Source organism: Portunus trituberculatus, chromosome 30 (genome assembly GCF_017591435.1).
Source record: "Portunus trituberculatus isolate SZX2019 chromosome 30, ASM1759143v1, whole genome shotgun sequence".
In the NCBI taxonomy this organism is placed as follows: domain Eukaryota; kingdom Metazoa; phylum Arthropoda; class Malacostraca; order Decapoda; family Portunidae; genus Portunus; species Portunus trituberculatus.
Window position 1 is genome coordinate 4,554,446 of NC_059284.1, and position 18,044 is coordinate 4,572,489.

Below are 18,044 nucleotides of genomic sequence, written 5' to 3' on the forward strand. Positions count from 1 at the left end.
AATGGCCGGGTGTGTGAGAGGGTACGGGGGCAGGAAGAGGTGGGATTTTAAAAAGCGTTCCAAATATTAGGATGACGCCGAGTGCAACATTACAGGCCTGCGACACTGACGCGCTCTTTGTATATAATTTATTCCTAGATGACGAGGCTTTATGCAATCTCATACACGCCCCTTCTTTATCATGTGACCAGATAGCAAGAGCATGACCTGGAAAAAACACATATATAACTAGTAGCTGAAATATGGATTTGTGACAAAAGAAGACACTAAACGAACAGATTTGTACCCAAAAGCCATTTAAGTTGAAGTTTCATAGGTGAATTCATGTCTAATAGATTACTTTGTGATATTCTAATTTGTAAAAAGCAAGGAATAGTGTGATGTAAGAGACACAGGTAGGAAAACACGTAACTTGTAGATATGGCAAGTAAATTAAAATGACTGAATTTGTACCTTTATAGATAAATTAACATCTAATAAATTTATACATGATATTTCAGGCCATGAAAAACGGAAAATAGTGTGAGAGAAAGGATCCAAGTAACAAAAACAAGGTAGTCAGAGTGTGTTAGTCCCCTGCACAATATGGCGGAGGAAGAGGCCGTCTCCCCAAGCCAGGAGTCCTATCTGGCCTCCCTGGCCTATGAAATCTTCACATCACCCCTCAACATATTCCTATTGGGAGTATGTGCGGTCCTCATCTACAAAATACTCCGGCCGTCGGATGGCAGTGGGGCAGGTGAGGAAAATACGGCACTTGTACTTTCTCCCTCCCAACTGATCATTCTTTTCCTTTTAATCTTCTCTGATAATACAGCCTGGGCACTTACATACTCCTACTGTCACTATTTCTCCCCATTATCTTCTATTGTCCCTGTTTTTCCCTTTCGGTTTGGTCAATGGCGAGTGTTTGGTGGGCCTCGTATTGTTTTGTGCCAGTCACCTCGATTTTGTAAACATTATATAATATTGCGGTGTTTTTCGCGAGTGTTTGCTTCTATGGTGTTCCCGGTGTTGTGTTGGGCTGTGTGTGTGTTTTGTGTGTTTCCTTTCATTCACTTGTTTTGTTGCTGCTATTATTCCTGCTTATCTCTTCGTCTTCCATCTTCTTTTCCTCATTATCATTAACATTGTTTTATTACCTCTACGCCGTTCCTTGTCACGCAGGGAGAGTTATCAACATTTTTGAGTGCAATAATATGTTTGAGTGCATTGTACAAAGTTTTGGATGTATTATACTAAGGTTTGAGTGCAATTTTTCTAAGGTTTGAGTGATATATATTATTTGAGTGCAATATACTAAAGTTTGAGTGCGTTATATTAAGATTTGGGTGCATTATACTAAGATTTGAGTGCAATATACTAAGGTTTGAGTACAGTATGTTAAGGTTTGAGTGCAACATACTAAGATTTGAGTGCAGTATACTAAGATTTGAGTGCATTATACTAAGATTTGAGTGCAATTTACTAAGATTTGAGTGCAATATACTTAGATTTGAGTGCAGTATATTAAAGTTTGAGTGTAATATACTAAGATTTGAGTGCAGTATACTAATGTTTGTTTCCACAGGATATTAATGCAATGTTTTTTTGTCTTTTTTTGGTTAACGAACACGTAAGATATAATTTTTTTGTTTGCTAGTCACATTTCACTGGTTTGTTGAGTTTGAAGTGTTTCAGAATGGCTGTGTTGCTGGTTGTCAAGTTTTTACAAGATTTATGATGCTGGATATATTTTTTGGTGCATTCATGTCCATACTAACTGTAAGGGAACTGGCAACTAAGTGGGTCTTTTTCTTTTTTTGTTTTATGTTTTCCTTGGCTGGTTTTCCCTTCTTACCTATATAAAAAAAAAAATAAAATGGTCATAACTCATTATATATCACTACCACTCATATATTGACCTAATGCCATACACACCCATGCAATCCATTATGTATCTCACTGTCACCTCATTTATCCACCTAGCACCCATACACACCCATGCAACCCCATTATATATCTTACTATCACCCCATTTGTTCAGATTTTTGGCAAACTCTATTTGATCTGTAAGGGGACTGGCAATCAAGTGGCCCTTTTTTTTATATATATAACTTCTTTTTTTTTCTCGGCTGATTTCCTTTCATGCATAAAAAAAAAAAATAAATAGAAATACACAGTCATTTGTCTCGCCATCACTGTATTAACTCCCTGCCCCCTTGCCACCCCCAGCCACCGGACCCCAGGAGCCGCCCATCCCCAAGATGAAGCGGCAGGACATGACCCTGGAGCAGCTGCGGCAGTATGACGGCAAGGGGGAGTACAGCCGGGTCTGTGTCGGTGTCAACGGCAAGATCTTTGATGTGACGCGCGGCAAGAAGTTCTATGGCCCGGGTATGTTGGTGGTGGTGGTGTGGTGTGATGTGGTGGTGGTGGTAGTTAGGTTAGGTTAGGTGATGTGGTGGTGGTGGAGGTTAGGATAGGTTAGGTTAGGTGATGTGGTGGTGGTGATTAGGTTAGGTGATATGGTGGTGGTGGTGGTGATAGTAGTAATGGGTTAGACTAGGTTAAGTGGCAGTAGTCAGGTTAAGTTAGATTAGCTTAGGTGGTGATGGTGGTGGTGGTTAGTTAGATGGTGGTGGTGGTGGTGGTTAGGTTAGATGGTTAGGTGGTGGTGGTTAGGTTAGGTTAGGTTAGTTAGATGGTGGTGGTGGTGGTGGTGGTTAGGTTAGGTGGTGCTGTAGATTTTTATGGTCCTAATAGATTAGATGGTGTTGGTGGTGGTATAGTTTTTTTTCATTTTGTGGTCCTGTTAGGTTAGGTTAGGTGGTGGTGGTGGTGTTATGGTGTAGTAGTGTATATTTTTTTCTTGTCTTTCTTTCTTTGCCATAATCCATTGCTTTGGTTTTAAAAAATCCATTTTTTTTTTCTCTGGGGACTGTCATCTCACTAAGTCCTTTTATCCTCTTATTGCTCCAGTTCCAATCTTACATAGAAACAGACAGGAAGAACATAGCTGTGTGTGTGTTGAGATCAGTGGTCATGTTGGTGCTGAGTCAATAGGGAGTTTTAGAAGATTAGATCAATTTATAGATGGGATGATGGATGGAATTAGGTAGCTTTGCTGAAACAGGAACTGCCACGTGTAGGCTTGACAGCTCAGCCTCTTGCAGATTCCCTCTTTTCTTATATTCTTTAGATAGTTGTGATATAAGAAGGCCAGTTTTAACTATTGAGATTGGGACAGTACACCTAAATCATGATGAAATAATGAAAATAAAGCTTCATTAAGGACAAGAGGAACTATTGACATGAACAAGCAGTGATGGTGATTTGTGTCTGTGTATGTGACAGGCGGGCCGTACGCAGCCTTCGCCGGTCGAGATGCCACCCGAGCGCTGGCCACCTTCAGCGTGGACGACGTGAAGGAGGAGCACGACGACCTCAGTGACCTCTCCTCCATGCAGATGGACTCAGTGCGCGAGTGGGAAATTCAGTTCACTGGTCAGTACTTGTCCTGCCCACTCACACTTCAACTGTTCCTCTCTCCATGCTGATTATTCTCTCTCTCTCTCTCTCTCTCTCTCTCTCTCTCTCTCTCTCTCTCTCTCTCTCTCTCTCTCTCTCTCTCTCTCTCTCTCTCTCTCTCTCTCTCCATGTACATTTTGTGATTGTCAGTGGTTGGTGTGCAGGTGGTGTGGTGAGATGTAGTGCTGCCTGAACACAGCCACACCACCACAGTGGCACCACACACACACACACACACACACACACACACACACACACACACACACACACACACACACACACACACACACACACACACACACACACCATGTAATGTAGTGGTTAGCACGCTCGACTCACAATCGAGAGGGTCCGGGTTCGAGTCCTGGAGGCGGCGAGGCAAATGGGCAAGCCTCTTAATGTGTGGGATGTGTTCACCTAGCAGTAAATAGGTACAGGATGTAACTCGAGGGGTTGTGGCCTCGCTTTCCCGGTGTGTGGAGTGTGTTGTGGTCTCAGTCCTGCCCGAAGATCGGTCTATGAGCTCTGAGCTCGCTCCGTAATGGGGAAGACTGGCTGGGTGACGACCGTAGTGGTGAATTACACACACACACACACACACACACACACACACACACACACACACACACACACACACACACACACACACACACACACACTGTGACTAACGGGCCATTGTGTTTCTCCAGAAAAGTATGAGTACATTGGCAAGTTGTTAAAGCCGGGGGAGGAAGCCACCGAGTACTCGGACGACGAGGACGCCGCCAAAGACAACAAAGCGAAAAAGGATGAGTAAGAAAAATATCTTTTCTGGTAAAAACAAAAAAAAAAAAAACAAAAAAAAAAGATTTTTATGAAAATATCAAGGTTCTCGCCAGACTCCCAAAGTTTGTTACAGTTTTGTGTTTTGTAACCTTTGAAATGGGCAATTAATTCTATGCAATCATCATTACCATGGCCAGAATGTGATTGGCACTCAAGCCTCCAGTAATTCATTCCTTGCATCAAGACAAACTTAACATCAGGATTGCACACAAAAAAACATTACAAAAAAACAAAACAAAAAACAAAGGGAAGTGTGATTCATAACCTTTTACCTTTTATAACTTTGATCTCACTTTTTTTGTAAGCAACAGAGAAAACTATTCAGATCAAATACTATTCAGAAAAAGTCACAGATAAAAAAAAGGACCAAAAAAAGAATAGATCGCAAACATGAGTCTTTCTTTTGATTTGATGTGTTTTACTGATGATGACCCCTGGTGTTATGGTGTTATGGTGTTACTTTAGGAGTGTCTGGCAGATCTCTTCCATATGACGTGTATTTGGGGGCTAAGAGGTTCAAGAAGGGAATATTAGGCATAGCTGTGTTTACTATAAGGCTGAAGGAGTTGTAGTTTAAGGTCAACTGGTGCCTGCCAAGATGAGAAGCAGCTTTGTGAGGTTGTCGGAGGGTTGGAGGGTTATCGGGAAGCATGACACTTTTAAGTAAGGATTGTGTAGTTGGTTTCCATCCATCCCCCTCTTCCATTACTGTAGAGAGGCACATTGGTGGTCATTATTAGCTCCACAGGTGTTGTCTTACATTTGGTTGTGTGGTGGAGTGTTGGTGTGGTGGTGGTGGTTAGGAGTCATGTAATCTGCTGTGCTAACCTGTGTTTTGCAAGTTTCCCAAGTGTTCAGTCCTCTGCTCTGAGAATTCACCAGTTGCCAGGTTTTGTAATGGTAGTGAGGATAGATGAGAGGACTTGAGGTGAAGGGAAAGCACTGAACATGATGGCAGTGTGTCAAGGTTACTGGTCTTCTAATGACAACTGTACATCACCTCAAAGTGACTACCGTGTAATATTTGTTTCTTTCTTTGTCTCTTTCTTTTTTTCTTATGAAGGGGAATGGATGTCAGTGTTGAGGTTAGGTTTTTTAATTTGATATATGATAAAAAGCTTTCGTGTGAAGCTCTTAATTTTTTGCTAGGTAAAATTAATGCTACTGTAGTTTCTTTGATGATAAAGAGTGACTGAGTTTGGTAATTGTTTGTAATAATATGCCAGCTGGTAATTTGAAGCCATGAACAATTAATTGTAGTTTGAACTATTTGTAATGATATAAGTTTGTAGGCTTAGTTGAGTAGTAGCATAAAGCTGTCTTTCACTTTCTTTCCTTTTATCATAGTACTTGGCTAAGTTTACAACAGTGGCTCGGTTTGCACGTATGCGTGCGTGTGTTGTGTGTGTGTGTGTGTGTGTGTGTGTCTGACTGTCTGTCTGTCTGTCTGTCTGAGAGAGGGAGATGGAGTGTGTGTCGGTCAGGTGTCAAAGTGTGCGCAAGACCAAGTTTGTAGGCAGGGCTATACCAGTGAAGAACTAACTGCCTTATTTATAAATGCCACGTAAGTGAGAACCAGGAATGAAAGTTTAGTGGATGGAAACACCAGGCAGAGAGAGAGAGAGAGAGAGAGAGGATTGTGTGTGAGTGGCTAGAGGGAACATGTGTAGATTGGAGTGTTGGCCGTGTGTGTTTGGAAGGACTTGTGTGGGTAGCTTGGCCTGAAATCATAACCTTAGCCTTAAGAAGCACTGCTGTGTCACGTCATTTTTTTTGTTGCCTCTGAAATGCTGATGCAGAGTTATTTTCATACCTACCCAATATAGCTGTACTTGGCCAAATATTTAGCTTTCTGAAGTATAGTATATTGTATATCCACTCAGCCTTGTGTGTGAGGTTTGTCTTTCAGTCTTCATGGAGATGATGCATACGTGGAGTGTCTTCAGAAGCGTGGGTACTGTATTGTACTGTGTTTTACTAGTACTGGCACTGGTACTGCTACTGGTACTGGTGTGGTGACTCATGGGGGGAAGGAAGAGGAGCGTGTTAAAGCGTCTATTGCATTGTTACCAAATCGAAAGTTTATGCCTCCTATGTGCATTGCATATCACATGTTGTCACAGATGAGCAAAGGCTGCGTGCACACTCAAATTAATTGCATGAGGCAGCTGCAGCAGCATCAGCAGCATCATATTCACTCTATTATATCGTATTATTGTATTACTGCTCATAGAGACACTCACATTCTGGGCAAAGGTGAAGTAAGTGAGCAGCTCTTATTGGAACACTTCAACCATTATGTATTTATTATTATTATTATTATTATTATTATTATTATTATTATTATTATTATTATTATTATTATTATATTATTACTGTTAATTGGATAAGGTGAATTATTTAGTGAAGTGAGTGTGGAATGTGTGCTGCTGAGAACAAGACCTTACAATGCTTGTGATGAATGCTGGGGAGGAGGAGGAGGAGGAGATCATAAAGGGTGTTGTGAGTCCCTTGCTGGGTTTGGTTCATCATTAATAGTTGAAAAAAAAAATAACATGGGACATACCTATACATATATAAATATATACATATATTTAACTCTTTCTAATTTTCTTCATGTATTAGTCTAATTTTTGCTTGATTTGATGGGGCATTGAGATATTTTGTTTGCAAGGTTGAGTTTCCATTATAAAGACTGATAATTAATTGGTGAATGCTTGATTACTTTAGTGTGTTGTACTGCACTGTAGTACGTAAGGACTGGGCTGGTGTAGCGCGTCATGCCAGTGTTGTTGGGTGTTGCTCCGGCCAGTCCATCGCCGCGGTGGTGTTGCCGTGTCACCGGCCGGGAGGTGTTTTGATTGAGATGTTTTGGAGTCACCTTCAGTCCTGTTTTGGTACTATCTTTGTTTTTGCCAGTACATAAATAAGTTTTCCATTGTTGGTGTCGGTGTCCAGTAATACAACAAGTGGAATCTTTTAGTGTGTGTGCTACATGTCGATCGGTTATCTGAGGTGTCCAGGTTTCAGATCATTTGGCATTCCTGACTCTTGTTCTCCCAGCCATGCATGAAGAAGTTAATTTAACTTTGTGATATTTAGAGAAGCAGAATTTGTATTTATATTTTTTACACAGTGTCAAGTGTAGTTTGATAATAAAATAAAATCAATCCACATGGAACTAAGTAGGAACCAATATTGTGTAAACAGGATCACTTTCTTACAAGATAAGGAGGTCAAGTGTGTACAGGTGAATGTTATGTCTATTCAAAAAGAGTCAGTAAACTTATTATTATACAAACTCCATTTCTTTCCCCACTTAATATTAATATTGTAAGGATTCTCATCTTCAGTGCTCATGTTTCCCCTCACACAGTTGGGCGGCACACAATGTTATATTCCTTCACTTTCATCCTTCTCTCATCTTTCATTCATCATCTAACACCTTCCCAACTCCTATCCTGTCATCTTCTTCCCTACTCTCACCATCCAAGTCATAATACCTTCCTAGCCACTCATCTTTCACCTGTACGCAATCTCCAGGTCCTCTTCAGCCCCTCAACCTCCACCTTCAACACATTCCTGAGTGCATGTCCTTTCCACCTCCCCTAGACATGCCATCCACCAGAAGGAAGGAGGCTCAGATCAACAGTATCAGAGCTGCAGGTTAAAGAGTCTGAGAGTGTCTAGGAATCCTGTGAGAGTTCTGGCTGACTCAAAGGCTAAGTGAGTGTTGTAGTTAGATATAAACCCTTAACCCCTTCAGTACCATGACATATTTTTATATTCATTCTGGTTACTATTTGGTGATTTTTTACAGCTTCAGGAACTTAAATGTGGGGGATCAGAATATTGGAGACAGTGGCCATTAATCTTTGGCCTCCATCAGTTTTCATATTAATTCTGCTTATTATTTAGTGATTTTATACAGCTTCAGAAACTTATTAAACTCCTGAACTCCATAGACCCTTGCTAATGTCAATAAGATCGTCTAATCACATCGAAAACTCAAGGTAAAAATGTGTCCCAGTACTGAAGTGGGTTAATCAGTTTTCTATTAAAGATATGTTGGTCTTTACATATTCAAGTGTGAGGTTCAAGGATAGCAGTGAGTGATGTAGCTTCCCTTGTAGAGAGAGATGTGGTGATGCAGGATTCCAGGTTTCCAGCATCACTCAGCTACCTGGGGATGAGAAGTGGATAACATTAAGGCACTGCAGTTTGATATAGGAGTTACTGCATACTAAGCTATTTTCTTCAGTTATCTTACACCACTAAGACAATACTTTGTTCTTATTTGGTCTTGGCTCTCAACATTCTCAAAGGTAACTAGTTTTGCCCTTTCCTTCATCGTTATTTATTTATGTATTTCATTTGTGTACTTATTCTATATCAAGCTTTCCTTCCTAATGATACCACGTGACTTGTGCACACACACACACACACACACCCTGGCATTTCAGTCACCCACTAACCTTGGAAGTAGGAGAAGTGTGGGTCGCCGTGTCCAGTGGGGTCATAAGGCGCCTGGTAGGACTCGTAGTAAGGCTGGTAGCGCAGAGTTCTGAAGACAGGCTTAGGGCGGGTTTTCTTGGCCTGGGACTTGCGTGGGTTGCGGCGCGTGGGTCTGACTTTGAAGTGGACCCCGCCCCTTGCTGCCTCGGGGTCAGCTGCGGCGAGGCACACCAGCAGCGCCAGTAGCACTAAGACCCACACCTGAAACGGTAGAACAGTCATCAAGACCCACACCTGCAAGGGTTGAAAGGGTTGTGTTGTCACCAAGACCCACACCTGAGAGGGTAACAGTGCTGACTAAGGCCCGTATTCTGAAACACTAAGCTCTCACCATCACTGCTTTCCCAAGGCTCCAGTTGAAGATACTCGTGTTTTTAAGAGTATTTTCATGGTTCTGGTGATAGATTGGCAAGATTTCTAGTTTATTAAAAGGAGACGCTGTCTTGAAAACCCGGCTAGCTGTCTCTGTGGCCTTGGAAAATTGTGATAGTGAAAGGGGAAGGCGTTTCTAAATACCGGCGTAAAAGTAACGGGAGTCATATAGTCAAGAAAGGTGCTCATGTCAACCAATCCTTGTCAATCCGAGATCCTTTAGCTCAGTGAGATTTTTGTGTTCATTCATTGTACTATTCCATGTGTGTGTGTGTGTGTGTGTGTGTGTGTGTTCCTTTGGTTATATATGATGCATTTATTGTTTTCTCCCTCCCATTCAACAGTAATACAATGAATCAGTATACACTATTCATATATTCCCACCGGTGTACACTGTCGGCGTCACCTTGTAGTCCCCTCCTCTCTGTCTCTCACCGTGTTCATAACTGTGACGGCTGGCGGGTGCTGTAGGCGGTGGCGGCGGCGGTAGTGGTGGTGGTGGTGTCGGTGGCGGTGTGACCCTCCCCAAGGTCACTGCCGTATAATTAAGCGTTAACCAGACGTCACACGCCGCAGAATATGTAAAGAATGTATTACCGTCACGTTTTCAGCTCGTATTACAAGTCACACAGTTGTATTTAGTTTATACATTGTCTGATTCAATTACACACGCACGTAACATTTAACACGCCGCAGATATTGTAATGAATGTATCTTCCTCGCGTAATCGATTCATGCTACAAGTCAGACATTGATATTTCACTGATATGCGCTTCATTTCCCTAATACGAGTACCTGCACGTATACTGTTGATTCAGCACGACTTCTTAGTATAAAAAGATCACCGCTTTGCTCAGAGGCTACACTTCCTATCTTTACTTTCAACAGGCTGTACTGGATGTTATTAACCCCTTCAGTATCATGACACGTTTCTATATTCATCCTGTTTATTATTTAGTGATTTTATACAGCTTCAGAAACTCATTTCCTCCATTTCCTTCTCTTAAAAAGTATCATAACTAATCTGTATCTTTGCCTAAAAAGCTTCGGCTTTACATGGGCTGACATTCATTCCTATATATTTATGTTGTTTAAAACTGTAAAAGTTTGGCATAATAAAGTGTTCAATAGTGAAGACTCTGGCATTAATCTTCTGATCTCCATAGACTCTTCCTAATGTAGATAAATGGTCTAATCACACCCAGAACTCATGCTAAAAATGCGTCCCAGTAATGGAGGGGGTTAAAACTCCACAAGTGTGTTTTGGCAATCCCAGTAATCGCTCAATAACAAACCCCACTCCATGAATAAGGAAAACACTAATACAAACTCCGACAAATCACCTGAATGGCCTTTAAGCACAGACCTTGCAAGAGGCAGGAGTCAGTGTTACAGCAAGCAGACACAACGAACGGTAGAGAACCACATCACGAAACGTCAATACACACTTGAGGAGCACACCAAGCTTCTGTTGTGCGCTGAGAGAAGCTCTAGAGGCACAGGAAATCAGGCTGCCTTGAGAGGAACTGACAGACACACTGAGAGGAACGAGATGCGGTAGAACACTGAGAGAAGGGAAGGAGTGAGGACTGGAGGAGGTAGAAGACACGTCCAGCAATACGCATCTAACTCACAAGGCCGAGGTGTACCGCAGGGCATCGCGTGTGTGTGAGTAGCCATGCATCGCTGTTTCCTTTTTTTGTATTATTTCGTTGAGTTTGTTGTAAAAGTGGATTAAAAGTGTATCATTTTAGGTGTGTGTGTGTGTGTGTGTGTGTGTGTGTGTGTGTGTGGTAGACAACTTTCGTTTTCTTTCGAGGTCATTCAGTGTGTGTGTGTGTGTGTGTGTGTGTGTGTGTGTAGCAGATGGCAGGATAGCAGTTGTGAAAGTGTGTGTGTGTGTGTGTGTGTGTGTGTGTGTGTGTGTGTGTGTGTGCATATGTGAGATGATGAATGAATACTACGAAGAGTGTGGTGTTGTGTTGGTGATGAGTGGTGTGGTGATGATATTGAGGCCGTATGACGCTAAAAGTGAAGGTGTGTGTGTGTGTGTGTGTGTGTGTGTGTGTGTGTGTGATGCAAAGAAGTAGGTTTAAAGCAGGTTGATGGTTTGGCCCACCCTTGTTAGGCCACACAAGAGCGACGCTTCTGACCCGCTCCTCACATCCGCCCTCACTACGATAATGAATTATTGAAAAACACACTCACTCCTTTCTATACAGTGAGGGAGCCTTGTGCTGGAGGAAGAGGGAGGAAGTCAGGCAGGGAGGAGAGTGATGCTGTGTTGTGTGAGAGAGGGAGAGAGAGAGAGAGGGGGAGAAGTGGGTGGGCGGGGGTAGATGGATGCAATAGGGATAGGAAAAGTACTGTACAATCTAAATATTTTTATGGTTTATTGTTTAAAGTCTTCTGTCTCATCTTGGTTCTACTTTCAACAGGCTCTTGTGGAAGTGGCAGGAAATTTGATCGTTTCTTGTGAGAGTTAAGCAAAGATTCCGCATCACCAGCTGGAAAAACGAGTGGAAATCTTATCATTTATCTCTGTGGCCTTTGAAAATTGTTGTTGATATGAAAGAAGAAAGGTTCAGAGAGAGAGAGAGAGAGAGAGAGAGAGAGAGAGAGAGAGAGAGAAAGAGATGAATCATTGAAGGGTGCCCGTCTAACAAAGAATACTATTTACATAAAGGGAGTGTTGCCAGATAAGAACAACACTTCCCATACACCACAGTAACATAATAGTAACAAATGTATGAGTGTTGCTATCGTGCGGTGATAAGATAAAGCATCAGTCACGCCACGGTGCTAATATCAGTACTGGGGGGTGGCAACTTGGAAGGTGTTAGCGTTATCAGTCTCGTATTCTTAAACACTTCTATGCTTCACCTCCGCTATTTCTAAAGGCTTTTGTTTCAATTGTCACTAGTTTTTCAAGGTGTTTTTACGCATCTAAAGGCAGATTGACAAGAATTCTACATTATTAACAGGAGAAACTCTTAAAAACCCCGCTAATCATCTCAATGGCCGGGAAAATAGTCGTAGTGAGAGATAATAGCATTTTATTTTTGCAGTTCTAGAGGCAGTTTGACAAGATTTCTATATTATTATCTGACGAAACACTCTTGAAAACCCCGCTAATCATCTCTGTGGCCCTTGAAAATAGTCGTGGTGAGAGCAAAGTGTTTCTGATTACAAACCTCACACCGAGAACGAAGGGGCAGAGTAGAAGCGTCTGAGAGGAAGAATAAGTGAAATTAAATGATAAAAGAACTAATCAGGAAGTGAATGAACGTGAGAGAGAGAAAGAGAGAGAGAGGAAGAGTTGTGTGTGTGTGTGTGTGTCGTCCATCCGCTGCCGCAAAAACAAAGACCAGTCATGTGTGTGTGTGTGTGTGTGTGTAGCGGATGTTTCCGAGGGCGTGACTTCTGCCGCCACCCGATAGATCCTGAGAGCGTGTCTGTCTGTCTGTCTGTTTGTCTGTCTGTGTGTCTGTTTGTGTGTGTGTCTGTGTGTCTGTGTGTCTGTTTGTTTCGGTGAGTGGAATGGTAGGTTGGCTGTTTGTTTGTCTGTTTGTTGATGGGTTTGATAGAATGATTTTGTTTTATTTACTTTTTTTTGGTTGAAGAGAGAGAGAGAGAGAGAGAGACGATTTGAAATGGTCTCAGAAACCACGAATCGAACATGGACTGAAAAGAAAATGGAAAAATAGGAAAACAAATATAAGACGAAAAAAAGAGAACCCTATGAAAACAAAGAGGATATTTTTAGCTCCTAATCATGTCCAAATGGCTGAGAACACGCTCCTCTGAAGGCTGTGGTTAGGAGAACATGTGACTTCTACAAACCTTTCACTGCCATGGCGTCACATCTATTTGTATTCAAGGCGTCTGTAAAAAAAGTCATATTAAGTTTAACTCCTTCTGTGCTATGACGCATTTTTCATATTCGTTCTATTAACTATTTAGCGATTCTATACAGCTTCAAAAACTTAACGTGGGAGTTGAGATACTGAAGACTGGCCATTAACCCCTTCAGTATACCGTGACGCGTTTCTATATTCATTCTGCTTACTATTTGATGATTTTATACAGCTACAGAAACTTATGTGGGGGATTAAAATTGTGAAGACTGTGGCCTTTAATCTTCTGACCTCCATAGAACCCTCCTAATGTCAACAAAATGGTCTAATCGTACACATATCTCAAGTAAAAATATATCCCAGTACTGAAGGGGTTAATCTTCTGACTTCAATAGATCTTTCCTAATGTCAATAAAATGGTCTAGTCGTACCCAAAACTCGTGATGAAAATGCGTCCCAGTACCGAAGGGGTTAAGTTGTTGTCGTGTTTTGTTTAAGTTAATCTGTTGTTCATGTTTTGTTCATTGTTTTGTCTATCCTAATTGATTATAAGAGGGTTTTGATGTGGTTTGGGTGATGATAGAGTTTAGAACGACGGAGAAAGAGGGGGGGGGGGTAGAATTTTGCGCACACACACACACACACACACACACACACACACACACACACACACACACAGATGTTCAGACTTTTAAAACACAAGAGACGTGTGTGTCATTTAATCCTCTCTTGAATACGACGCAGAATCATATGACCACCACCACCACCACCACTACCACCACCGGCATCACTACCACCACCACCACCGCCACTCCTTCCCACGTGAGGGTGCGTCACTTTCCACACTTAAGTTAAAATTGATAAGAATTGTGGTTAACTAAAGGTCATTTTTTTTTTTTTTTTTTGTGTGTGTGTGTGTGACACGTGTGTGTGTGTGTGTGTGTGTGTGTGTCACAGCCCCGTATTCTGAAACGCTTTGTTCTCTCACCATCACTACTTTACAAAGGCTCCAGTTGAAGATACACATGTTTTTAAGAGTATTTTCATGGTTCTGGTGATGGATTGGCAAGATTTTTAATGAAATAAAAGGAGAAACTGTCTTAAAAACCCAGCTAGTTGTCTCCGTGGCCTTGAAAATTATCATACTGAGAGAATAAAGTGATTTTGAGAATATTTTCATTGCTCTGATGATAGAGTGGCAAAATTTCTAGTGCATTAAAAGGAACAACTGTCTTGAAAACCATGTAGTTGTCTCCTTGGCCTTGGAAAATTGTCGTAGTGAGAGAGCAAGTGGTTTGTGAACACTGGCGGCGTGTGTTGAACAAAGACGATGAAGAAAACAGATACCGTCTCTCATCCTATCGTCATCCAACTTAACTTTATTTTTTTACGTGAGGGAAAATCCGGCAAAGGGCAAAAAAAAAGATAGATAAATAAATAAATAAATAAAAGCCCTACTGAGATGCCAGGCCCCTAAAATAGTTGAATAAAAGTATATTATAATCTGAAGGGTCTGATAGTAGATAGTGGTGATAGATAGTGTAATAGTGGTGATAGATAGTAGATAGTTGCAGTAGATAGTAGATAGTTGCAATAGATAGTAGGTAGTTGCAATAGATAATAGATAGTTATAATAGATAGTGTAATAGTTTCCTTTTCTGCCCCTCACCCCCCCTTAGAAAAGCCGGGCAATTTCTATGAGCGTGATCAGGCGCGCGTTGCATACATACATAATCTTTTGTTAACATTTACAAAGGAGCGGCGGAATGTCTTATCTCCACAGCTTTAAAGGAATGCCTTGTCCTGACCTGCATTCCCCCCCCCCCTCCTCCTCTCTGCTGTTTGCATATATATTTTCCCGTTTTTTTTTTCGCCTTGTTTTCATCTTTTTCCTATTTTTCCCGGCTACTTTCATTTATTTTTCCTCATTTTCTTTGTTTATTTTCTTATTTTTCCCGTTTTCATATTTTTCCCGTTTTCTTTTTTTTTTTTTCGCCTTGTTTTCATTTTTCCCCATTTTCTTTATTTTTCTTATTTTCCTCGGCTACTTTCATTTATTTTTCTTCATTTTCTTTGTTTATTTTTTCACCTTCTGTTTTCGTTTTTTTTCCCGTTTTCTTTATGTATTTTTTTTCGCCTTCTGATTTCATATATTTTTTCCCATTTTCTTTATTTTTTTTTGTTTTCCTCTTATTTCCATATTTTTCCCCATTTTCTTTGTTTTTTTTTTAATTTTCGCTTTGTTTTCATACATTTTCCCGTTTTCTTTATGCATTTTGTTTTCCCCGGGTGTTTTCATGTATTTTTTTCCATTTTCTATTTTTCTTTAATTTTTCCCCTTGTCATTTTCATATTTTGTTTTTCTATTTTTCTATGTATTTATTTGTATTTTTTCTTGACTTATTTTTTATTTATCTATTTTCTTTTATTGTGTGTTTTATTCCTTATTATATTTTGTGCTTCAGTCATATGTCATTCTTTTTTCCATTTTCCATCAGTCATTCCTTTCTCATCGTCCCTTTTTCATATTTGTAATGGATTTTTGTGTTTTTTCTTCGCTTTCCCTACAATTAAATACAGGATTTCCTATTCCTTCATCAATCATCACCATCACCACCACACACTAACGAATCCATTATTCATCACCACCAAACTCATCACCATCCTTCCATACATCCTTCACCACCACCACCACCACCGCCACCGCCACTATTCTACCTGTCCCATCGTTCCCCTCACCACCAACACCACCACCACCACCACCACCACCGCCAGCGCCCGTCCACCTGTTCCTTCGAGCGACAGGTGTCAGGTGAGGGAGGGAGTTGCCGTCCTTTCCTCTCCCTGTCCTCTCCCTCCGTCATTTTTGCCTTCCCCTGTGTGAGCCTTGAAGCGTCACCGTCACCTTCTCGCCGCGGGTCACAGTGCTGTGTTTTGGAGGCCCCACAGCCCGTCCCGGCGTTAGGTGGACGTATGGATGAGTGGAGTGTGGCTATGTGTGCGTGTGGCAACTCAGCGGTGCAGTGGTTTAGTCCGGGGGGGAAAAAATGGAGCTCTCGTTTCCTCGTCTCCTTCGCACTGGCTTACAAATAATGTGGGAGTGTTTGGTGTCATTCTCCCCCGTGGGTGTGGGTGAGTCCCGGCGTGGCGTGGCATGGTGTGGCGTGGCATGCCAGTCTCGTCGTCTCAGTGAGCAAGTTTCATGATGCGGTATTCAGCAGACATTCGGTGGACGTGCGCGGCGGTCCCGGCTCGTCTGCGCCTGCTGGGGGGGAAGAATTAAAGGCTCTGCTGAGGATCTGGAGGCTTCTACCACACGCCTAGGAGGGGCACGGGGCACGCCACGGCCTAGTGATGTCCCTTGGTTGGTTCCTGCCGGCGAGGTATGGGGCTAGCAGGCGCCAGGACGTGGTGGAGAGGAGCGCCAGGCCATGTGCAGAACTCGGGCCGGTGCAGCAGCTGAGCGGCGGCCGGCCTGCAGCGGGACGCACGGCAGTGACGGCACCAGTTCCCTCTGAGACGTGTGCAGCACAGGGTGTCGGCCCCCGCGTCGCTACTGTCCCCCGCCGCCTCTTCCTCCGTCGCTAGCTGATCCCACAGCCGCGGACGGTGAGTGCTAGCCGCCCCCACGCCCTGCCAGGGGCCGCGGCGCTGCGTGCGTGCCCTACGGGGAGAATCTTGTCGCCACGGCGCCAAATGTGGCACTTAAAGTGGAGCAGGAGAGTCGCGGCGGCAGTGAGCAGGGTGCCACTATGGCCGCCCCTCTCCCCTCTTTTCCCCCTCCCCTTCCCTTACCCCTCACCCCCCACCCCGCACTGTCTGTACCATGTGGGGTAAATGGCACTGTCTCCCCGCGATCCCCACGCCCCGCAAACTAATCTCCCCATTGACGCCGTGCAGTGCATTCTTCCAATACCATGCACGAGTCGCAACGTTCATTCTCGCGTGACATCATACCAACGTTACTGTGGTGGACCAACGTTTACCTCCGCACCTCACCTCACCTCAGCCAGGCCTCACCTACGACCTGACCTGACCTGTGCGGCGCCTTGCGAGGCAGCACGGCATTGTACAGTGTCTGTACGGTGCGGCACTTCACGGACACAGTAGGGCACAGTGCACCACTATTTGCCTAGCGAGTACGAAGTTCATTCCTGGAGTGTGTAGGACAATTCACAATGACAGTACGAAGGCTTCATTTATCTGTTCATCAAGATATCTGTCTAATTTTAAGAATGGACGACAGTTTATTTATTCTATTTAGTGCATGACAACTCACGATACGAACACGATTGTTTTGGTGGGCGAGAGGGAGTAAGGGAGTAAGGGAGTGAGGGAGTTGGTGGATGTAGTAGGACAATTTACGATGCTGGCATGAAGGCTGCCGCCTCTTTTTTCTTTCTATGAACAGCACTAGTATTGATAAATTACGTATCTGCGGCAACACCGCTGATGACAACACCGCTTCACAGCGACACACTGAGTATTACAAGAAACAATTACTGGAGATTGTATCCCTTACCAATTACACTTATCACACCAGCGAACAAATGGTGACTAGACGTGATGGCGACCTGCAAAACTACTCACAACATTACAGAGCGCAGTACATCACACACCGTCATTATAATGGTAACAATAACAATTAACTCACTAGCTTACTGAATGATGTGATATTATGCTACTTTTTACTCGTCGTGAAGAAGATTTGATGTGCTTTTATTATTATTATTGTTATTATTATTATTATTATTATTATTATTATTATTATTATTATTATTATTATTATTACTACTACTACTACTACTACTATTACTATTACTATTATTACTATTCACGTACCTACTGACTCTCTATTTCTGTCGGCCGTGTGTTATGAATCGCCCATAAAACATTCCGTGCCCTTCCAGTAATGAATATTATATCAAACAAAATGTCACCCGTGCATTAATTATTAAACTCTAA

At 42.4% G+C, this 18,044-nt stretch overlaps 3 protein-coding genes across 16 annotated transcripts in view; 2 read left to right on the forward strand and 1 right to left on the reverse strand.

Annotated features, from left to right (window-relative positions):
* The first annotated feature begins 528 nt into the window (after positions 1–528).
* Positions 529–7,636, forward strand: LOC123510831 (membrane-associated progesterone receptor component 1-like). Its single transcript, XM_045266273.1, has 4 exons — positions 529–739; positions 2,215–2,376; positions 3,337–3,486; positions 4,200–7,636. The coding sequence occupies exons 1-4, from the start codon at positions 586–588 to the stop codon at positions 4,304–4,306; spliced, it is 573 nt and encodes a 190-aa protein (XP_045122208.1). The 5' UTR covers positions 529–585; the 3' UTR covers positions 4,307–7,636.
* On the reverse strand, positions 7,431–16,250 carry LOC123510736. The gene is made up of 5 exons (XM_045266079.1): positions 16,167–16,250; positions 15,950–16,071; positions 10,589–10,847; positions 8,811–9,051; positions 7,431–8,518 (listed from the first exon to the last, which is right to left on the reverse strand). The coding sequence occupies exons 1-5, from the start codon at positions 16,248–16,250 to the stop codon at positions 8,511–8,513; spliced, it is 714 nt and encodes a 237-aa protein (XP_045122014.1). The 3' UTR covers positions 7,431–8,510.
* Positions 10,752–18,044, forward strand: part of LOC123510829 (popeye domain-containing protein 3-like) — an 88,569-nt gene continuing 81,276 nt past the window's right edge. For 2 of the 14 annotated variants that reach the window (XM_045266265.1, XM_045266268.1), the window contains exon 1: positions 15,951–16,688. The gene's annotated coding sequence lies outside the window, so the exon portion shown is untranslated. Of the gene's footprint in view, positions 10,891–15,937; positions 16,689–17,622; positions 17,712–18,044 lie in introns of those variants that run through there. The other 12 variants (XM_045266260.1, XM_045266261.1, XM_045266259.1 and 9 more) reach the window with 12 other exon arrangements.